This window comes from Leucoraja erinacea, chromosome 6 (assembly GCF_028641065.1).
Source record: "Leucoraja erinacea ecotype New England chromosome 6, Leri_hhj_1, whole genome shotgun sequence".
Lineage (NCBI taxonomy): Eukaryota > Metazoa > Chordata > Chondrichthyes > Rajiformes > Rajidae > Leucoraja > Leucoraja erinaceus.
Window position 1 is genome coordinate 69,925,887 of NC_073382.1, and position 24,212 is coordinate 69,950,098.

Sequence of the window (24,212 nt, forward strand, 5' to 3'; positions counted from 1 at the left end):
CATCCTATACTGGGAAGGCCTAAAGGCCATTCCCATCTTAAGCACACCTCCAACTAGTCTTGCTTCAATGCCAGCATCATTCTTTGGACCAAACTTATGCTCATGTTGAAAAATATGTTTAACTCTGCTCAAATTGGAAGTGGTAATTTCTGATGTATGAACGCTAACCTGCTATATTAACTCTACATTTGTATCTGCTGTCTGAGGAAACAGATGAGATCCTTTGTTTAAGAAGGAACTGCAGATGCTGGAAAATCGAACGTAGACAAAAATGCTGGAGAAACTCAGCGGGTGAGGCAGCATCTATGGAGCGAAGGAAATAAGCAACGTTTCGGGCCAAAACCCTTCTTCTGACTGCTTTGAGTCAGTGGACCAGTCCATATTTAAGGACTGACCTAAATTGTGTGGACCACTGCTGTCACAGACTTCATCAGCAACTATACAAAGGACTGTGTACCAAAGAAGATGATACGCGTGTTCCCAAACCAGAAACCATGGATGAACCATTGTTTCATTCCCAAGTGATCTCCGAGTCTGCAGCGTTCAAGGTTCAAGGTTCACATTTCTTTTTCACATGCACCAATTATGGTATCTGTACAGTGAAATGAGGTACCATGCAGCCATACAATTAAAAAGAACACAATACACAATAGAATTTAACATAAACATCCACCACAGCATTCTTCACTGTAATAGAAGGCAATAAAGTTCAGTCAGTCTTCCTCCTTTGTTCACAAGTGGTCTGGGACCTTGACCCTCTGTAGTCGCCGCTACAGACAGCCCGATGTGCAAGCCCTCTCGTCGGGATGATCGAAGCTCCGACGTCGGGACAGCTCGAACACACCCGCGGCTTGGTGCTCCCGAATCGGCCACTTCCTTACCCGAGACCGCTGCTTCAGGATGTTATAGGCCGCAGGCCGGCAATCGGAGCTCTTCTCCGGCGATCCCTGACAAGGGATTGGCCCGCTCCGCGATGGTAATCCCGAGCAGTCAAATAAATCTAGATCTTCGCAAAGCCATTAGGATGCCAAAAGGGAAGTCTGGTCCAATATGGAGTCTTGAGGCAAAGGCACGAACACCCGTAGACTGCGGCAAGGTTTGCATGCTGTAAGAAGCTGCAAAGTGAAGTCGGGTGGTATTGATGCACCAAATCGCCCCATCTCAACCGTAGTACCTCACAGTTTACTTTTTATCTCGTTTTGTTCTCTTCCATCCACTTTTATTTATCTCCTTCAGACAGATCAGCATCAATAAACAAGCCTCAACCCAGAGTATAAATTCGATTATTCAGTCTACCTTGATCTCCACACAATCACAGGATATTTCCTTTGATCTTTCCACTCTGTAAGTTAAAATATGTTTGAATTCTAACTTTTCCTTGCTCCGATGAAGGGACATGAACATGAAGCGTTAACCATGTTTCTCTCTGTAAAAGCTACTCCATCTGCTGAGTACTTTCAGAACTTTCTGATTTAGTTCAGATTTCCAGTATCTGCACATTTTTCTTTAGCTTTATTGGGTTACATTCCAAGACTAATTTGTCATTTATTTCATTTTGTTTTGGGGCCTTGTGTAATATGTCCAGCACATCAGCAACATAACAATTCTAGGCATTTCAAGGTACTTATCAAATTGCTTGTCAAATATTTTGAGACATTCCAGAGTGGGTGATAAAGCATTACAAATGGAAGCCTTGTTTTCTTTCTATTAAACCAGGCACAACTTACTGTCTTGAGCTGAAAAGGACTGTAGAATTATCTCCAGCAAAAAAAAAAATTAGCAAAAGAAATAAATCCTGTCTGGAAGATAATATGAGTGTAACAGGTCCGCTATTAAATGTCAGAGTGAACCAACTATGCTGAATGTGTAGGAAGGAACTGCAGATGCTGGATTAAACAGAAGATATACACAAAATGCTGGAGTAACAGCAGGCCAGGCAGCATCTCTGGAGTGAAGGAATGGGTGATGTTTCGGGTTGAGACCCTTCTTCAGACTTCAATTTGAAATGGAGCTTAAGAATTGAAATGCCATTATTACGGTTACTTGTTATTTATTGTACAGTAATGTAGTTCAACCTGGGTCTAGAGTTTAATTTTCTCGTACTAGTTCGATCAATGCATTAGGCTAAATATTGGAGTGTATTACACAATTTTTTTCAGCGCAATGGGAAGCAACAGTAAATGAAAATCAAAACAAAAATGCAGATGCTGGAAATCTGAAATGAAACAAGGAAACGCTGGACACTCAGCAGGTCAGGCAGCCCCTACGGAACATGAAACAGTTAATGTTTCACGGGCGAGATCCTTCGGCAAAACAATGGGAATTGAGAAAATGCCAAATGGCAGCAGCAATGTTTCTGTCACATTTAACACAGTGACGGAAATTATTTTTAGAGGAGAATGAGATATCTGCCACAAGTTGTGGTACGTTGAAGAATTTTGTGAGACAAGGTGATTATGCAAAGAAACATATGATGATACCAATTGCTTAAAGTTTCTTTTAAGCATCTAAATCTGTGGTTTTATTGAAAATAACCAATGAAAGATGCCAAATAGAGTGTTTATTTGTTATTGTGGAGCAAAGAACTGCAGATGCTGGTTTAAACTGAAGATAGACACAAAATGCTAGAGTAACTCAGCGGACCAGGCAGCATCTCTGGAGAGAAGGAATGGGTGATACTGGTTCATACTGAAGAAGGGTCTCGACAGAAAACGTCACCTATTCCTTTTCTTCAAAGATGCTGCATGTCCTGCTGAGTTACTCCAGCATTTCGTGTCGGTCGCTGATATGTCATTGTGTGTTCTGGTCTGTTACATAAAGCCAAAAATTACCCAGAAAATGTTTTGCTTTGCGGCTGATGAAGGTGATTGAACATAGATTTATTCAACACTTTTGTTCGATTCAGTCATGTGTTCCTAATCAATGTGTGCATTATCAAATGCCGCCTCCTCCTCTCACTCCAACCCTGAGAAAGCCTGGGCCCTGTATTCTGGTTTGACCCATTAGTGTGAACCATTCCTTCTCTCCATAGATGCTGCATGTCCCACTGAGTTACTCCAGCTTTTTGTGTCTGTATTCTGGTTTACTTTGCATTACCTGCTTGTCATTCGACATGAAGCTGTCTTGTTCCAAGCTCTTGGAGTCATACAGCTGCCCCGACAGGATAACTGTGAACCTAATGGTGCGTTTCAGCTCACAGGCTTGACAAGAGGTTTCGATTGCATGATGCTGTTTCACACAAAGATTAGGATAACAATCCACACGTTCCTGTAAAAATAGCATAAAAGTACAAAGATATTTAAGCAATTATTTCAAAGAGATCAGGGTCCATTCCAACATTATGTTAACCAAAAATAAATCAGAATGAGAAAACGGCAAGAAACATGGATGAGTTCAGTGTCTATTAGATTATTTCACATACTGGTTGATGAAGCTGCTGTTTTCAGAATTGTTCTCATCAAATTGAAACTCATACTCGGAATAAATACATTATTTTGTTTATGTAAGACATATAAATAAGAAATAAAAGCCAGAATTTATGGTCACGGAATCACAATCATACAGTACAGAACCATGTCCTTTACTCACCACAACCTTGCTGATCATAAAGCATCCACTTACTCTAACTCTGCACGAGTCGTTTTTTTGGCACATTCATCCACTCAATTAACTGCTACAACACAATTTACAGTGACCAGTTAACCTACGACCTGCATGTTTTTCAGTATGTGTGAGGAAATCGTATACTTGGAGGAAAGTTCGATGCAGTAGGACAATTTGGAGCAAGTCTGGTCAGACTTCCCTCTGATTACATTCACGTAAATACTTTTATTCTTTTAGTTAGGAGTTTCAAATCATCAATTGTATAAACAAGGCATCAGAGCATTCAAAACCTAAGTGAACAGTTAGGCTCACATCATCGCTTCCTACACTAACAGCTGGATTTGGCTGTAAAAACAAATAGCCTTTACCATACTGTATGGGACAGGCAGCATCCCTGAATGGAAGGAATGGACAACATTTTGGGTTGAGACCCTTCTTCAGACCTCATCTTTTGACCTATCCATGTTTTCTTGGGAAGCTGTCTGAGTTACTCCAGCATTGTGCCTATTTTTCACATTCACTATTACTTAGGTGTAAATAGAATAGCAATGTCCAATGGGTGCACATGTGCAGCTAGATTCAGAAACTTAAGCTTCACTGTCTGAGATTTTCTGCTCTCACGAAAGTTGAATTGCATTTTGCACCGTTCAAATATAAAGAATTGTATGTAGTACTTACCTCAACGCTAAGAAAGAAATCTTCAATAATATAAGCATATAAACATTCCAGCCTACCTGCACTTTTAATAGCAGATAAAGCTCAAATATTGCCAACCTGCCTGGCACTGATAATCAGCTTGTACAAATGTGTAGTCCCCTTCATTGGCAATGTCAAAAAAAAAAATGTTTTTACTATTAACCTCAGTCTCATTTATTTTTCTATTTTTAAATATACTCTCTATATTCCCTTTATTCAGTTTTCTGTTTCTGATTTGATCTTGAATTCATTACTTTTGTAGACACTTTCTAAGTTTAGACTGGACACCTCATTAAAAACAATAGTCGCAGATGTCTGAATGAGAATGCTGCACGGGTTGAACCCTTGACAGAAACTTACGCAAAAAGCCCACAGTGCAATACGAAAGAAAGTAGGAATAAAAAACTATTGTTTGTAACAATAAGAACAAGTTTTAACATTTAAACAATCATCAGCAGCAATTCAGAATATGAGGAAATTAATCTTCAGCAGTTTTAATTATTCTCTTTCGAGGCTAAGGGAGATGTTGATTAGTGGTTATCAACAGGGGTATCGGAGGACTTGTGTAATTAATAACTAAACAGCTTTCTGGTGTGAGAATAATATTATTAACTTGCCTGCATTATAAATTCATGATAAGTTTGAAGTGTACAGATGCTTTTGCAGGCTAACAGAACAGCAGTTCGAAGCAATTCACAATGTTTATGATATCTCTTCTTTCCACAAATCACAGGTGGATTTGCACACTAATAGTCGTGTGTGCTGTTCACAAGCAGCTACCTTTTCAACAAAATTAACCCACTGCAGTAAGAAACCTTCAATCTGACACATTTACGAATTTGGTGGTGCCAGTCTAGTCCAGATTTCACAGACAATCCGATATTAAATTAATTTTCTCTTTCAAATGTTAAATATGTTGAATAATACCTGTTCCAGAATATAGCTCTCAGAGTTCAACAACATAAACACTGCACAAATATGTCATTAGTTGTAGAACACCACAGAATGTAGAATTCTCAATTCTCCACCAGGTGCACCCTATCTTGATGATGTTCTCAATGATCCCCTGGAACCGTGCATTTAAATTGACAGCCTTTGAATGAAGACTTCAATGCTCTCTGGGTTGCTAAGCAACAGAATACCTCGCTAATGCTATTGATGATATTTCTACTTTCCTTTGACAGAATTATCATTTAGCTGCTGTCAAGCTGCCTCATAGTCCTAATACCACTATCAACTGGCCAGGTTTTATAAATAAGGCACTTTGTTCTGTCAATTTGTTAAGACTAGGGTGAACTAGAACCTGCAAAATGGGAATACAACAAATTCTGATGATAAAAGTTATATTTGGGACAGGGGAAATGCACTCTATTTGTGTCTCGTTATCTCTGTTCCCTGTAAGGCAACAATAGGCACAATATTTCAATGAAAAGACAAACTGCTGAAGGAACTCAGTGCCATGTTTTCTGTTCCAGATTTCAGCATCTACAATCTCTTGTGCCATCTCAATATTTCAGGACTCGTGCTTATTAGCACAACTTTCTGCAGTTAGTGATGATCTGACTATCTTCCTGTTCCAACTGCAAACTATTTCAGTAAGCAGTTTGAACAGGAAGACAGTCTGAGATGGGTAATTTGATAGCACATTCAAAATGAATCTTGCCCTCACCTCACTTGCAATAAGAAATAAGTAACAGAATCACATTCATAAAACTCACCTTGTAACGATCACTCCACCGACTTGTTGTCTTTAAATTTGTAAGACGCATCTGAATATGGCGTTCATCTACATGATTTAGAGAGTTCAACATTTCTTTTGCATATTTTTTCTCCCTGCTTCCTTCTGTTGGAATCCACATAAGGAGAAGAAAATAGTGATAAAATATGAAATTTTGGAACAAGGCAAATGTGCAGTTAGTTGTTGACGAACCATCAAAGTGATGGGCCTGTCCCACTTACGCAAATTTTTCGGCGACTGCTGGCACCCGTCATAGGTCGTTGCAGGTCGCCGAAAATGTTCAACATGTTGAAAATCCAGTGGCGTCCAGAAAGACGCCACGACTCTTTGGGCGACTGAGGAGACTGCTCACGATCATACAGGCGACATCCCGGCGACGTGTTGTGGTGCTGGCTTGAAAGGGCCGAATGGCCTCCTCCTGCACCTATTTTCTATGTCACGGGGTGAAGCCTATATGGTCATGAGTAGTCGCCCAAAGAGTCGTACCTTGTTCTGGTCGCCGCTGGATTTTCAACATGTCGAAAAATGTTGGCATAAGTGGGACAGGCTCATTAGAGTATAGCAGAAGTTAAGTTACTGGACGAGAAATCCTGAAACCTCACATCCTAATTCAAAGACATTAGCTCAAATCCCACCATAGTGATTAATAATATATTCAGCTCATTAAATAAATCTGGAATTATTAAACTAGTGTTGGTAATAATGATTATGAAGTTGCCAGATGTTTATAAATACCTAAGATAGTTACAAAATGCTGGAGTAACATAGCGGGACAGGCAGCATCTCTTGAGAGAAGGAATCGGTGACGTTTCGGGTCGAGACCCTTCTTCAGACTGATGTCAGGGCAGTGGAGGGTACATCGATAAGGAAGTGTACATATAAGGAAGTGTAAGGTGTGAAAACATGACAAAAGGAATGTAGATCAAGGAAAATGTAGAACAGATCATTGATGGTTGGGAGAAGGTAACAACAAAGCAAACTGAAATAAAATGTAGTTTTAGACAGTCAGACTGATCAGGGAACTGGGAAAGGGGAGGGGATGGAGCGAGAGGGAAAGTAAGGGTTATTTGAAGTTAGAGAAGGCAATGTTCATGCCTCTGGGGTGATCAGTACTTGATGAATGGATTATCAGTACGGAATGAATGGGGGATCACTACAGGATGAATGAGGGGATCAGTATGGGATGAATGGGGGATCAATACGGGATGAATGGGTGATCAGTAAAAGATGAATGGGGAGATCACTACAGGATGGATGGGGGAATCGGTGTAGAGTAAATGGAGGGTGGGTCAGTACGGGATGAATGGGTGGATCAGTGCAGTATGAATGGGGGGAGAAGTGCAGGATGGATGGGAAGGGGGATCAGTACAGGATGAATTGGGGGACCAGTGTAGGATGGATGGGGGGGGTGGCAGGAGAATCAATGCGAGATGGGAGGGTGATGAATTGATTGGGGGGGGGGGGGGGGGGGGTAGATGGGGAGGGGGAGCACAGGGGATGTCAGTGAGAACTGAATATCGGCGGGAATGGGGATCAGTGTGGGATGGAGAAGAGGGGTCTCAGGATAAGTGAGGGGGGTGTACAGAGAGAGAGAGAGAGAGAGAGAGAGGGGGGAAGGGGCAGAGGAGGTGTGGAGAAAGGAAGGCCAGCGCTCCTCGGACAACATCGCCCCGCTGCCTTGGCCGTCCCTGTCCAACGCCAAGTGCCGCCGCCAAAGGGGGAGGTAGTTGGGATCTCCTCGCCACCGCCTCCCCTCCTCTGCCAGCCAACAGCAAGGTGCGGGGCTGAGCGGTGCAGCTCAAAGATCCTATAGCTATTGCTATAGGATCTTTGGTGCAGCTGCTTCAGACGGCGGAAGGAGGCCTCCCCCTCCCTCCCTCCCTCTCTCCTCCCGGCCTCGGCGTGCGGGAGGGTTTGTTTTGAAAGCGCCGTTGGCGGATTTTTCAAGCACTGTCAGGGCGGGCGGGGTGCGGGAGGAGGCGGTGGGACGCTATCACAGCCGCTGCTGCCGCTGTTCGGGGCCCGTCATTCGCTCCGACCCTTCGTCGCCACTCACCTAGTATCTTTGCCCCGCAATACAGCCACCGCCGTCACGAAACGTCACTTTCCTATTCTCCAGAGATGCTGCCTGACCTGCTGAGTTTCTTCAGTTTTTTGTGTCTATCGGTATAAACCAGTATCTGCAGTGCATGCTGGGCAAAATGACTCAGCATTTAGGTTGCCCGGCGGCACTTTGGGTGGTCAATGGCACCCGGGCAACCGCTAATTTCGAGCCCTGCATTAGGAATTGGGATTCATCTTATTCAATCCCCATTATCCTAGGAACCCGATGTCCAAATGGGATAGAGCTAATGGACTATCAGTGAGAACTTCACCACCACTATGTATTGGCACCATGGATCATTTTCAAAGAAAGATTCATAGGACTTGGATGATAGCAGAGCCCCATTTATCACCCATCCCTTGTTCCTCTGATAAGATAATGATGAGAGCTGCTACTCAAACCGTGTGTAGTTCTTGTGCTGATAGTACCCCGATAATGGTTCAGGCAAAGAATGTCAGTGCTTTAACTTAATGATAACAGAAAGGTGGGAGCACATTTCAATTCGGATAGAAGTCCTTGAAATAAGTACATTCAGCTATTTGTGACGTTAACTCTTGCTCTTTTGCCTGAAAACATAACTGTTCCTAGCATGTTCTACGTTACAATTATTTGTAAGTTGGTTTGGTGGAACTATAAGGCCAACCAAACAACACCAGTTATTTGGCCACCAATTAACATAAGGCACTGCTGAATCTTTATTAATTTATTCATCACATCTTCTGTTCAATTAAGCCACCACCAGATGACAAGGATATGATATTTGATGACTTAACTGTGCCTTGTGCAACCTCTCTCCGACTCATTTATATATAGAACTACACAGAATGCAAGAGTAAAAAATAAAAGGCTAGAGAAACTCAGCAGGTCAGGTAGCATCTGTAAATGGAAAGGAGAGACAACTTTTCAGGTTAGGACACTTCTTCAATCTGAGTTCCACCAGTCTTTTGTTTTTTGCTCAAGATTCCAGCATCTGTAGTTTCTTGTGTCTACACAGAATTCAAATTGTTTTGAATGTAAAACATAGGATTAAGACTCCATATATTTATTTGCTCTTTTTGTTCACAGTATTGCGTAAAGAGAGCAAACAAACCGTCATGTCAATACACCTGTTGACTTCAGTGCAACAGTAGAAGTGAGTAAAACAAGGAAGAATGATTACATACTTTCTAAAAATGAGGGCGAGCATAAGTTGGCCCAAATTTGTTGTCTTCCCATACTACACAGCTCTGTTATCCATTGAAATATTGAGGCACTTCCTCTTTTCGTTATATAGCTATACTCACCATATAAGGATTTAAGGAAAGCGGCATCAAATGCATTGCTCAACAAAGCTTTAACAACGCTTTGGAAATGTGAGTGGAGGTCACGGATAAGAACTGCAAATATAAATAGAAAGATATATTTATATTGTTCTGTATTTTCTAACCTTACTTTAGTGCCGACAGATTTCAAGTAGACTAGGAAGAACATTATTAGGCTAAGTAGATGGATTAATGTAAGAACACTGGAAAAATCTCTTGACCTGTGTAATCCCTGGATACAGATTCTAGTAGTATTGCAAAAGGCCCCAGAGATTCAAGAAGAGTTTAAGAGTTTAGAGTTTGAATGGAGGTACAGCATGCATGGATTCCTGTGAGTAATGATAATGGCAAGCATTCAAACTTTGCAATCAGATACTCCAGGCACAATATCGTAAATCACGAGTCTGGATTTAGGACCAGGGTAAAAATGTATTGGGTTAGTTCTGGGATAGAACAGAATGTTATCTCGGTATCCGCAAATGTTACACAGCTTGCAAAGTCAAGAATTGCAGGAAATGCGTAGAAGAGATGGATGGAGAGGTGAGTGCTGGATTCTCTCTTCAGTATTTGGTGCATTAGGGATGGTGGTTCCAAAGACTAGGGAACTCACTAAATGTGTTGATGCATAGTAACAGATTTGTAACGGTGGGGCCCAGGAGAATGGAAGACAAACTGATATCTTTCAACTGGATCTTTTTGAACACAAATGCCAGTATTTCTACGTGGAATTTCTTTGTGCACTTGTCACAACATTGCGATTCCAATGCAAACACAAAAGCTCCACACTTAGAATAACTGATCATTTATTGCATATTTATTATGGTGTTGTTGCATCTAATGTGCTGATAAAGTAATCATTTCATTGTTCTGGCTCATATCCAGTGAATATGACAAATAGACACTTAAATTCTTAAGACGAGAGCTCATGAGAGAAAATGAGAGCAAAGAATAACCTGAAAAACAGAAAAGTAAAATGAGGGATTTTGCAGGAAGATTTAGATAATTTAATTGACTTTGCAACAAGAGGTTATATTTTTAAATAGCATTTTTAACATGGGATCAGGTGAACTACTTTTTAAAACAATTTGTTTGCAAGTAGGGCAAATGAATTTGTTCTACACCCTGCCTAAAGTCGTCTCCTGCAAAACAGATTACTCAAATCTTTTAATGAAATAAATTTTACATAAAGTAACATTTAAAAAAATAGTATCAAGGGTGGAACTATTCATTTAATTTTATTTTCCAAAATTCTAATCGTTATAGAGATAAAAACTCAAATTTACATTTGCACCTGTTAATTTTAGTTAATAGTTGCCTTCTGCATCACAATTATACTTGATTACTAGAGACAATTTCAATCTAAAAGCGTATTAATACTTACAGTTTGGAAGATGTTTTGCCAGGAAAGATGGTGGTAATTCGCTGTGGTTTGATGTTGTTTGCAGATCCTTTTCATCAGGTACAATGAAGTCTTTTAAACTGTCATTTTCCCATTCGGTTCCTGAGCTATTTTCCTCCTGGGAGAAAGATGTTGCCTCAGACTCTTCATCAGAATTCTGAGAAACAGATACAGATTAATGTCATATCTTGTCAGATGGGGCTACAATGTCAGATGGGGCTATAACAATATGTAATACCAATGGAATGAAAAATATCCATCTGATGCTAAAACAATTTAAGCAGAACACAATTTGTTCATCTATCTTTACAGTCCAGCTCAGCGATGGTCTTTTGTAAGGACTGAAGAATGGCTTTAATTGCCAATAAACCATCCATAGGATTTATCTTTTTGGATTGAGGTTGACAACATTGCCGTGCCTCACAGTAAATTGAGTAAATGGTAACTACTGAGGGTCTATGGCCCCAACCATGGGTGAACAAAGGAGGAAGACTGGCTGAACTTTGTTGCCTTCCACCAGTGAAGAATGCTGTGGTGGATGTTGTTTAAGAGGGAACTGCAGATGCTGGAGAATCGAAGGTTACACAGAAAAGCTGGAGAAACTCAGCGGGTGCAGCAGCATCTATGGAGCGAAGGAAATAGGCAACGTTTCGGGCCGAAACCCTTCTTCAGACGTCTGAAGAAGGGTTTCGGCCCGAAACGTTGCCTATTTCCTTCGCTCCATAGATGCTGCTGCACCCGCTGAGTTTCTCCAGCTTTTCTGTGTAGCCATGCTGTGGTGGATGTTTGTGTTAAATTTTATTATGTATTGTGTGTTCTTTTTTAAGTGTATCGTTGCTGGCAAATTCATTTCACTGCAGGTGATGTGCATGTGATGAATAAAATTGACTTTAACTTTTGATTGAGCATTGATTTGAATGATAGTACCTGGCTGCAGATTGACAAAATGGATATGTAGTGGGTGGAATGTACCCCATCCAAAAGTGGGCTTTTCCAGAAAGAACATGACAAGAAAAAAATGCCATTACAGCTTTGCACCAAAATCTAATAATAACACTGAGTTCAGTGGAAGTGCCCAAATTTAATAGATATAAGTGCTGGGTCTACCTTTTATCTGGCTTCTCAGCTTTATGCCAGGGATGGCTGATTTAAGAAATACAACCCCATTCATTCGAAAGAAACCAAGTAAAAATGTTCATTACCTTAGTTTATCTCAATTAACTTCTAATACTGTGAAGTATTTTAATTACAAATGTTTCCTTTTTGAAATGTATTAAATATTTAATTTAATTTAAATCTATTGGTAATGATGATCAAACATATTTAGAAACAGTTCAATGAAATGCTGTCAAAAGGAGACTCTTGGTCAGAGCTTCATCTTACATCACTTAAGGCCATGGAACCATTGACGGGTCAATTTAACCCGCTGTTGACAGCTTAGTTAACCAGGTGGTTACCACCGTAGGCAGGTTTGGCCTTTGGATTGAGTGCAGAACAATCCAACCCTTTTATGGTGTTCATAGAGCCAACCAGGCAGTCTCTTCCAGAAAAAAATGACAATGTATCTGAACTCCAAGTGTTTAAGAAAGAACTGCAGATGCCAGAAAAATCAAAGGTAGACAAAAATGCTGGAGAAACTCAGCGGGTGAGGCAGCATCTATGGAGCGAAAGAATAGGTGACGTTTCGAGTCGAGACCCTTCTTCAGGTTCCAAGTGTCCAAAATAGTTACTGAAGACGATAGTTTAGCCTATTTACACATTTTGTTTTGGTAAATACTTGTGAAGTTGGAGTTATGCATTTTTGGTAATATGTGAAGATATGAGGTCTGAAGGAAAACCTGACTGAACAGAAATTCAAGAGTGTGAACAATCTCACTTGGCATGAAATTTATGTGGATGAATGAAATATTTGGAAATGATGGGGAATAAAAAAAATTGATCGGAATTATCTGAATAATTAATTATTGAAAGAAACTAACCTCAATTAACTGAAAGCTACTGCGAGTTGAGATTTGGGTTCTTCTCCTCTGTGATAAACGTGTAAGCTCCAACTGCCGTTTCCTTTTTCGAGCAATTGTTAGTTCTTTCTCTAACTGAGGGCCCTCTTCAATTTTTACATGCAGATTAGTGTCCGTAGTTGTTTCCTCACCGCTTCCTTCTTCTTCATCCTGTACACAAATATGGCGTGAATTGCATTTTATCTTCCTTATTGGCTTGCTGCAAATCTCACTATCTGAGCTGCTCTCACTCTCGATGAGTGGATGAGAACGTAAACGCTTCTTTTGAATAACCGGTTCTTCATCTGAACTATCTGTTGCTTTGTTGAGTGGGTTTTGCTCTTCCTCATCCTCAGAGGTACTACTCATTGACTCTTCATTCTCACTCTTTTCACTTGAAGACTCTTCTTCCTCTGCATCATACGTCTGAGAAACTGAATCCATCCGTGTGCGCTTTCGGTCAATACGTGATTTAGAAAAACCTTGACATGTGTTTGTTCTTGCTCTTGTTCTGTACTTACTGGTTGTAGCGGCCATTGTATCTGATTGAACATAACAGAGGAAAGGCATTAAATTATCAATCTATTAGAACCAGTACAATAAAATATATATCTATTATTATGGATAATTATGGACTATTATAGACAATGCTCTTGATTCAATGGGAAATTAAAAAAAACACAATATTTTTTATTATCTCGCATGGTCAATAAGTTCAATACAAAAAACTTGAAATTAGAATTGTATGGATGGAACAAGTGTGGGAAATTTGATTAGAAGTTAGCCAATTATGAATTTTACTTCGGAGTCACGTGAGGGACTCCATGAAGAAGCCCGCTACTGCGCATGCGTGTCATATCGCATACACGCATTGAACGAGTCAGACGTGGGAGAGGACGTCTCCCTAGAGAGAAATGCAAAGAAGCAGGTAAGAGACTGCAAAAATTTTTTCCACTTACCTTGCAGGTAGGAAATACAAGAAGCTGCAGGAGCTGGAGAGGAGACTGCAGAAATATTGCAGCCAGCGGCTAGCAGCAGCCGTTAGTGCGAATCCTCTGGAGGGGATTCCCAAACGGCTATTTTTAGCACAGAACAGCTGTGCCCGACGTCGCTCCCCGCACCGGCAAGATTGACTGCTGCCGGGCGGGAAACAAAGCTACACGGCCCGGGGAGTTTCTAGACCAAGTCGGGTCTATTTTTTAGATGCAGTCGTTAGGGGCTCCGCAGCTGATTGAAGCAGCTGCACCACCCGGGAGAGAGAGAGAGCCGACATCGGGGACAGCAGCCCATGGACCTGCGCTACGGGGTCCGTGGGGCTGCGGGAGGAAGGACGTTCCTCCGAAAACGGCAGGCTGAAAACCAGTACAGGTAAGACCAAATTTCCCTTACCTTTGTTGCCGCTTTTTTCCAGACGTGCCTGCTGTATTCTGAAGAGACTGGTGTGTTGCTGAACAGCAGGGAGCCAGCTAAGGACGTCAGGGCACAGCCACAGGTCGTTACTGGTGTGTTGCTGAACAGCAGGCAACCAGCTACTGATGTCAGTATAGAGCTGAAGGGCTGCCAACACAGAGTTTGCTGTTGTTTAATGACCAGCAGCAGGCAGCAATAAATGTCGGCACCAGCATCTCCCAGATGGGAGCGAGTGCCAAACTTCACCCTAAATGGGTAGAGGTGCCCGTGAGTACCAGGACCATGGGGAACGGTCCAGTGCCCGTAGGCATGGGGACGGGTTGTGGGATATACCGCGTGCGACTAGTGCCCGAGAGCACCAAGGTCGGCAGGAGCGGTCCCATATATTAAGCACCCGCGACGACTAGTGCCCGAGAGCATGTAAGTCGGCTGGAGCGGTTTGCTGGAGTAAATTTCTCCATAGTGGCAGGCTCCGGGATTGGAGGATAGCCACAGTGGGCAAATAATATAAGTCCCACAGCAGTTTCCCATATGGGCTGCATGAAATGTCGGACGCCTCTGAGGAGGGTATGGAAGGTCTGACGGGGTAAAGCCTGAGCAGGTGATGGAGCCACTGTCCCCTATTGAAGGGGGGGGAAAACGACCTGCCGAACATGATGAGCAGTACTGCCAGCAGAACTCACGGAGAATGATTTCGAGAAGGATGGCTGTGAGTATTGAAGGACTGTGAGTCCACCCATTAACTTCAAGCTAATAGTTTGCTGAAGTGTTGGCAAGGGTTCTATACCCCGGAATATTGTGGTGCTCTCAATGTAGCCATTGTTACAGGTGCATTTGCAGACGTGTTGGGAAGGCCGTAATACTCTGAAAGGTCTCATGGCGGGCATACAGCTTTGGCCCGCTTGTTTTTTAAAAAAGGTGTACAAAATTAGTGACCTTAAGGATGCCGTTAGCACTATTTTTGAAATGTGTAGTTGAAGGGCCATTCAGCCAGCTCTAGACCCTAGTTCGCTATACTATGTGAGCAAAGGGCTATAGACCCCGTTATTTGGGGGGGGGGGAGACCTGTCTAAACAGGTAAAGAATTGGCGTGGTGGCTTGACTTTGGGGCTGATTAAAGCATCCAAAGGTTTTCTGGGGAAGACATTAACCTTATGTGCATCCTAAGAGAGGTAGTGTGTTTTTGTAATTATACTACAAAGAATTGGGCAGAGGTACCCAGCAGCAGCGTCCTGTTTAGGGTTTGGCCAGGACGGCCACTGTGGAGATGCAAAGTAACATTAACCTTTAGGCTCTCCACAACCGCATATGAAACCAAGGAAAATAACTTGGTTACCACCAATAACCATGGAGGTAGGTGAATTTGGGGCTCCAGTATTAATAGGGAGCACGGAAGTTGGGGGGGATATTGCAACTTCATGTTGATGCTTGGTGTAATATATCTATGGACAGATATATCCTTAGCAGTTTTAAGGGATATCTGATAGAGTTCTACACGAACAAAACCCTCCAGTACATAACCGGATAGATATACATGCTGGTATGAAATAAACTAAACCTGAACACCAGGATTTGTCTCAAACATCTTTATTAGAAATAAGAAAGATGGGGGATGCCGTATTGTTATGGATTATCAATACTTCACAATGTTGTGCAATATATTCATTTTAAAAATGGATATGTTTAGCAGTGCTAAGATTTAGTGTGCAGCAGGCTAGTCTATGGGAAGTATTAATTTAAGATCCTTGCTATTCAATATCAAACTGGGGGAAATTTTTAAACCAGTGTTGGGACTGCTGCAACACCAAAATCATAGAATTATGGTATAGTTGGATGATATCCTTATTGTGGGAATAATTTAGGAATTGGCATGTTAGGCAGTGGTTGCCACTAATCAATTGTTTGTGCAGCTGGGATGCATTGTCCATCCACTTAAGTCAAAATTGACACCATTAACACATTTAATATGTTAATGACTTACTAATATGGAAAGCCACAGAGGCAACCCGGCTGTGCTATTACAAACAGATGCCAGTGCAATTGGTGATGGTACAACTGATACCATCTCGAGCTATGGGGGAGATGGAATATATAAGAAGCTAACCTACATAACACTAAGGGTTAGAAATGTTAAGTGCATTTCATGGGCTAAAATCTTATTGCTCAGGAATGAAACTGCAGCATGGTAGATGGTAGATAGATAATACCTCGGTGATGGCATATATAAGTCATATGGGTGGAAAGATATCACCAGCTTGTGATGAATTGGCAAATTAAACTTGGGAATGGTGTGTCCAAAGGAATATTTGGTTATTGGCTACGTATCTACCAGGGATACTAATTCAGTGGCAGACACCAGGCCACGAAAAAATTATTGGAAGTACTAAATGGGTGTTGGATAGATGGTATTTGCTAAAATCAGTAAAGTAGGTAAGGCCGGATATTAGAATTGCATCCGGGGTTAAATCACCAGTTACCGAGGTATGTATCATTGATACCAGATCCTGAGGCAGAAGCTACAGATGCTGTTTCACTGCACTAGGGGAGGGTTTTTTTCATTTATGTATTACCTCCTTGTCTATTTATAAATTTGGGGTACGAAGGGACATTCAACAGGAATCGGCATTGGGGATGTCTTAGTACCTGATTGGCTTACCCAACTATGGTTTTCCGGGGTACAGGACATGGTGCTGGAACTATGTATAACGGTAGACGTAGTCCTAAGTTGCTGGTGCATCCAGTAACTGAGGATAGCTATCCATGTCATAGAAAATATTGATTTAGTAGGTTGTAGACTCTAAAACACCGCTATGGGACATGGGGCTATCAAAAGAACTGTGGACATGATCACAGCAGCACGAAGAAGGTCTACTCTATAACAGTATTTAGGTCATATTAAAATGGACTAATTACTGCCATGATAACTTTCTGGACCACAGAAATAAGGATGTTCCGGGGGTGCTACAGTTGCTTACCAGCCTGCAATATGGAGGACTGTGTTTCAGCACTGTGAATAGTGCCGAAAGTGCATTGTCAAGTTATTAATGGCAAGAAACAGTAAGATAACTATATTTGGAATGTAAGTGTGGCTTTGATCTTGCTAAGGAATTGGTCGCCGGCTACAGCATTAAATCTGGATAACTAACTAGAAATGGTAATGCTGATAGCGCTAGTCACAGTGCATAAGCTCCAGTTATTGCTAAAAGTAAGACTGGATGGCTTCACTATTGCGGCACGAAGATTGAGGTTTGTGATCCAGGACCGTATTATTAAACAAAATAGGCCAGGATTAGCGGGGCAGGTCATAGAATTGATGGCCTACCCGGAGGACAATGCCTCTGTATAGTAAAGTACGGTTTTGTTATACAGTAAGAAAAAAGGCTATCAGAGGCAAGGAATTGGCGTTTAATCAGCTATAAGATACTGTACCATAGAGTGTAACTCAGACCATTTCGCGGTGGCTGAAATATGGGATATGATAGGCGGGAGTGGACAATAACATATTTAATTCTCACCCCACCAGGGCTGCAGCTACATCTGCAGCAAAACGCCTTGATGTATCCATGGACCAAATCCTCAGGATTGCAGGATGGTTGTCGGAGAAAACGTTTCAGAAATGTTAACAAACCAGTTAGCAGTATGGGAACGTTTTTTCGGGGAACAATTTTAAGTTCTGTATGATAATTTATCCTTGAAGAATACAGGGTTATGAATTGAATTAATTCAATATTATTTATCATTTCCATTAAATAATTGGTATGAATGTTTTGAATATAATTAACAATTTCTCTCTAACTACCAAGGCAGTTGTGAAGCATGGACTCGTTTCCACGGCATGAGGTCACAGAGCTTTGAAATCTTCATGGAGTCCCTCACGTGACTCCGAAGTAAAATAGTAAGATTAAACGAGAACTTACCAGTTTGAAGTTTGATCTGTATTTTATGAGGAGGAACGTTGAGGGAATACATGCCCTCCGCTCCCACCCTCATAGGGTCATATCTTAAACTGGTATCTCTTTGATAATCTTGCTATTTTAGGTCAATATAGGGTATCTGTGACCTCACACCGCTGCTTTGAAGGATGACACGCATGCGCAGTAGCGGGCTTCTTCATGTATTCCCTCAACGTTCCTCCTCATAAAATACAGATCAAACTTCAAACTGGTAAGTTCTCGTTTAATCTTACTATTTGCGAAGACTTCCACAAACGCGATAATAATTGATCCAAATTTTTATTTAGCCTCTGTGATTACCTCTTTTTAGAATTTTATGTACTACCCTCATATAAAAAAAAAAACAATTTGAATTTGCTAGGTTGATTTTCCTGCTCATTTCCATTCAGGGTGGAAATATTACACCTGTAGTGTGCTTCTCCAATCCAGCAACAGAGGCACCTGAATCCCTTGCACCTAAATTTCCTGTAATGGGCCTTTCACCTGGGACAACCTAGGTATATACCTACCTCTTGACAAGAATTAGATAGATGTCAGACCTTCCATGTATTGCCTTTCTACTGACTGGTTGGCACACAAAAGCTTTTCACTGTACCTCGGTACACATGACAATAAACAAAACTTCCATCAACATCAGAAGTCACCAATAGCTTCAAAACATTCTAGAACAGGATGCCTAAAAGAGGTAACTTTGTTACGATATTTAACATTTATTCCATGGTTTAATAGGCCAAAATGTCAATGCATTCCACATGTAAGGATGTAAGGAAGAAGATAAAAGTACACCACCACCCATCCCTTCCTCCCTCCCCGTCAAGTCTGTAATATCTAGATTACTCAGTGCTTTATGCCAAGGAGGGGGGAATTAGGATAATAATTGAGGTTTGAAGCATGTTGAGGAAGGGTTGACTTCCGATTACTGTGGTGTTAGGACTGGTTTTAGTGCATAAGACACCTATTTGAATGGGATAGGTAAATATCTCCTCAGGACTGGAACCAATGTCCTTACAGTAGCGATGTTACAAAACTTACCTTCAGCGGCGCTGCAGTTCTGCCACTGACCGTGTGCGCGACTTTGGCGCCTTTGAGGGGGGGGGGGGGGGGGATTAAAGTGCCGTTTTCATACTGCTTATCGGAGAGGGATTTCCTTGGGCTGCCAGCTGCTGAAGAAAAATCGATTGGACTTCTGTTCCCGATTTTTTTTTAATTAAACGCAAGACAATTTAATAATTACATTAAAATAAAACGCGACTTCTAATGCCCTCAACGCCTACAACGTGACGGATTGCATGAACGGGACAAAACAAAATGTAAGTCGTTTATTTTATATATAAACTTGTTTCTTGGGATGGCTTTAATCAAATTTTATGTTGTGAAAATGTATGTGTGTTTTTCCAGCCGATATGGGGTTCAAATTCACCGCAAATGCAACATTCCAATCGTTCCAATGGGATCCAAGATGGCGTCGCATGCACAACGCGAGGCTCTGCGTCTCCACAGTTTTTGCAAGTTAGTTATTTTCTGGTTAATAATTACCGTAGTTTTCGCTCGGAACAGTCGAGCGAAGACTTCGTATGGCCGTCAAGAACTACTGGATCTCGGTCTTCTCTATACAACCAGTACACTAAGCGACTTCCAACTACCGCCGGAGATCACCAGTACACCGCAGTCTAGTGTGCCAGCTCCTCCGACAGGAAGTGCCCGGAGGCAGCGCAGAGACTGCAAACAAAGACGTGGGAAGCGGGGAGGCTATCGGGCTAGACTAAAGCTAAACCCTCACCAGCCAGCTCTGCCAAGCATTTTCCTCGCCAATGTTCGGTCTCTGGTGAATAAAATCGATGAACTACGGCTGCGGATCACCTCACATAAACGGATCGCTGACTGCAACGCCATGGTCTTTACCGAAACATGGTTTAACGACAACATCCCGGACAACGCCATCGAGCTGGATGGGCGCACTGTCTTCAGGGCTGACAGAACAGCGGAGGACTCCGGTAAGACCAAGGGCGGCGGGATATGCATTTATGTGAACAATTCATAGTGTACGGACATTGTTAGAATTGGTAGTCACTGCTCTGCTGACCTGGAATACCTGATGATAAAGTGCAGGCCCTTCTATCTGCCCAGAGAATTTACATTGATTGTTATCACTGCAGTCTATGTACCTCCGGACGCTAATGCCAGGCTAGCAATGGAAGAGCTGCAAGCTGCTATCAGCAAACAACGAACTGCACACCCAGAGGGGGCTTTTATTGTTGCAGGTGATTTTAACCACTCCAACCTTAAAACTGTACTCTCCAGGTTCCATCAACATGTCTCCTGTCCTACCAGAGGAGACAATATTCTGGATTTAGTATAGTTCTGGACTTGGCATCACCACCTCCCTCTGCAATTGGACACTGGATTTCCTCACCAACAGACCGCAGTCTGTTAGGATCAACAACCTCACCTCCTCCACTCTAACACTGAACACATGGTTATGCCACAGGGCTGTGTGCTCAGCCCTCTCTTCTCCTCCCTCTTCACCCATGACTGCGTCCCTAAGTATGGCTCCAACGCCATCATAAAATTTGCCGATGACACCACAGTGGTAGGACTGATCAGGGACAACAACGAATCAGCCTATAGGGAGGAGGTCCAGAACCTGGCAGCCTGATGTACCAATAATAACCTCGTCCTCAACTCTAAGATGATGAAGGAAATCATCGTTGACTTCAGGAAGAACAGAGGGGGCAGAAATACCCCCATCCACATAAACGGGACTGAGGTGGAGCGCATCTCCAACTACAAATTCCTCGGGGTACACATCTTAGAGGATCTGTCCTGGTCCCTCAATACCACCAAACTGATCAAAAAGGCGCAGCAGCGCCTTTACTTTCTGAGGAGGCTTAAGAAAGCTCACCTGTCCCCCCAGATCCTGTCCAACTTCTACCGCTGTACCATCAAAAGCATCCTGACCACCTGCTTCACGGTGTGGTACAGCAGCTGCACCACAGCTGACAGGAAGGCACTGCAACGGGTGGTGAAAACCACTCAGCACAACATCGGTGCCCCGCTCCCTGCCATGGATGCCCTCCACCGCAAACGGTGTCTGAGACGGGCCGGGAAAATCATCCAGGACCCCTCTCACCCTAACCATGAACTATTTGCCCTCCTTCAGGCAGTACAGGAGCCTCAGGTCTCGCACAAGCAGGCTGAGGAACAGTTTTTTCAATAACATCATTACACTGCTGAACTCACAGTCCCGTCGCTAGCTATCTTTAGACTCTCCCATTTGTGTACATTTATCTGCCTATGTACCAGTTTCCACAGTCCACACATTGTTAACCAGTATTTTTATTTCTACTATCTTGCACTATGACCAGACGCTAAACTGCATTTTGTTGTACCTGTACTCGTATTTGTGCAATGACAATAAAGTTGAATTGAATTGAATTGAATTGATCACGTTCCAGAAACACCCACTTGCAAGATTATTTAAATGCTCTTTTGTTTTGGACAATCATGTCATAAGAGCATCTAAATCGTCTATATTTTGTGTTATTGTCTATCCATAGTCAATATTTTTATACTACATATCAGTTTTAGTCCCATGTATTGTGCAAAAAAATAATAATTTTAATTATATTGAGTGGATGTTTCTAAATTAATTTATGGGAATTAAACATTAAATTCCTTCCATCGGGCACATAAATTCATGACAGAGATTTAAAAATCATGTTATATTGTGAATTCCTGTGCGAATGGGATTAGTTTGTTATTTGGATACTTAGGCTATCTACAATGGAATCTACAGGACATTCTTAATGGGAAAGTAGTGGGCAGAAAGGCATGTCATTCGTGGTTTGATGAGCAAAAACGTAGTTTACAATGCTAAAATAGAAAAGTTGAGGAAAAACAAGGTGTACAGAGATGCTTATTGGTTACAATCTGAGGAGTATGATGATGCTGTTGATTATGATATGCCAATGTACCAGCTAGCAACTGATCTTCTCCATAAAGACTTGGTCTATTGCTAGAAATTGTAATTTATTTACCTATCTGTTATGGACTGACAGCCTATAACACAATAATATTAAAGTTCTGATCTTGAGAATATCGCATTTTTGAATTTTCACGGCAGTCTGGGTGTTTATTACTATTTCCGTCACAATGGTCAATTTTGTAATTAGCTACAATTAGGTAATTAACTAATTATATGCTTTAATTTCAGGTCATCCAAGTAAGATGTTTTATATTTGTTTCAGAATGCTTCAATCTATAATAACTGAAAATGTCATTCAGTTCTCTTGATTTTTAAGAAAGTTATAGGCATTTTGACTGTCCTCGATCACAGTTTTTGAGTTAAGTCAATGGAAAAGCACTAGGGAACAAGATGCTAATTTCCGAGTATGAAAATGGCCATAACTTTTTTAATACTGAAGATATGAAAGTGAATAGGGTGATTTCACCAAAGGTCAAATGAGCGTAGATCCCCCCTCACGTGACCGAAAATTTTAACTGGAGGACATCTCTCAGTTTGGTACATGTAAGTGAATGGGGAAACACGCACTTTCCCACCCGTTAAAAACATGGAAAACGGCCGATTTTTTAGCTGAAATTTTCTGTGCTAGTCGGGGTGACCGTGAAGCACAGCGACCTAAATTTTCAGGCAAAAAAAAAGATAGAAAGTGAGGTAATTACAAGAGGGAACTGAAGGTAGAAAGCGGCGGAAGTGAACAGCTGACAATTGCCGTGGTGATTTTAAGATCCAAAATATTGGGAATTATCGCGTTTGCTCGCTGAATTTCATCAAAAGTAAGTTAATAATGCCTTACTTTTGATGAAATTCAGCGAGCAAACGCGATAATTCCCGATATTTTGGATCTTAAAATCACCACGGCAATTGTCGGCTGTCCACTTCCGCCGCTTTCTACCTTCAGTTCCCTCTTGTAATTACCTCACTTTCTATCTTTTTTTTGCCTGAAAATTTAGGTCGCTGTGCTTCACGGCCACCCCGACTAGCACAGAAAATTTCAGCTCAAAAACCGGCCGTTTTCCATGTTTTTAACGGGTGGGAAAGTGCGTGTTTCCCCATTCACTAACATGTACCGAAGTGACATATGTCCTCCTGTTAAATTTTTCGGTCACGTGAGGGGGGGGGGGATCTACGCTCATTTGACATTTGGTGAAATCACCCTATAGGGAACAAGATGCTAATTTCCGGGTATGAAAATGGCCATAACTTTTTTAATACTGAAGATATGAAAGTGAATTAGGTGTCAAATTAAACTTATTTTTATGCTTTATTTGGTGGGATAAATTGCAGACTTGATTTTTTTTTTAAATCTCATAATTTTGTAACATTGCTATTTACAGAGACTAATATCCACCTGGTGTGGTGCAAGAGGGATTAAACTAAATTGGCAACAGGTTGCACATAAGGACGAGGAGTAAATTACATTGATAATATTCTCGAAAGAAAAATAGATTGGTTGGAAGTGATTTCCCTTTTTAATAGATGCACACTGACTCTGCTCAATCCCATTCCTCTTCAGGAAGTGGATGCTGTTGGCGGGGGTGAGCATAACTCAATTGGTCGGTGTTACAGGGAGAGGGGAGTAGAGGAGGGGAGGGGAGGGGAGTGGAAGAGAGGAGAAGAGAAGAGAATCACTGACAGTGAGTAAGTAAAGTTAAGAAGGTGAGTTGTTGGTTGGCGGGAACAGCCTGAACTCACCGGACTGACTGAATGAATGAATGAATGAATGACTGCCGGCCGGCTGTTGCTCGGAGTCGCTGGGCCAGGACTTACTTTCTTCTTTCCCGCCGCCGCCGCTCTCAGCGCCGGATCAACACTGAGCCGCTGCCCGTCATGATCCCAACACGCCCACTTTGAATTTGAAGTCAGAGGCGGTGAAGTGAAGTGAAGTGAAGCCGCCGTGGGCGTTGCTCCCCGGGGCAGCCAGGTGAGAGCGGGCCTAGGCCTCTGCACCGACTACACCCCGGGACAGGGAGGCCTGAGGCTGTTGCTG

At 42.0% G+C, this 24,212-nt stretch overlaps 2 protein-coding genes across 4 annotated transcripts in view; one reads left to right on the forward strand and one right to left on the reverse strand.

The window, feature by feature from the left end:
* ccdc82 (coiled-coil domain containing 82) overlaps positions 1-24,212 on the reverse strand; it is a 50,693-nt gene extending 26,481 nt beyond the window's left edge. The window contains exons 1-6 of one of the 3 annotated variants that reach the window (XM_055637329.1): positions 23,918-24,212; positions 12,821-13,380; positions 10,824-10,998; positions 9,425-9,517; positions 6,018-6,142; positions 3,097-3,267 (exon numbers count right to left, since the gene is read on the reverse strand). In XM_055637329.1, the coding sequence (XP_055493304.1) occupies positions 3,097-3,267; positions 6,018-6,142; positions 9,425-9,517; positions 10,824-10,998; positions 12,821-13,375 (1,119 nt within the window). In that variant the 5' untranslated portion in view covers positions 13,376-13,380; positions 23,918-24,212. The remainder of the gene's footprint in view (positions 1-3,096; positions 3,268-6,017; positions 6,143-9,424; positions 9,518-10,823; positions 10,999-12,820; positions 13,381-23,917) is intronic. The other 2 variants (XM_055637328.1, XM_055637327.1) reach the window with 2 other exon arrangements.
* LOC129698280 (uncharacterized) lies at positions 19,481-23,797 on the forward strand. Its single transcript, XM_055637331.1, has 2 exons — positions 19,481-20,195; positions 23,739-23,797. Exons 1-2 carry the CDS (start codon positions 19,550-19,552, stop codon positions 23,762-23,764), a joined length of 672 nt encoding a protein of 223 aa, XP_055493306.1. The 5' UTR covers positions 19,481-19,549; the 3' UTR covers positions 23,765-23,797.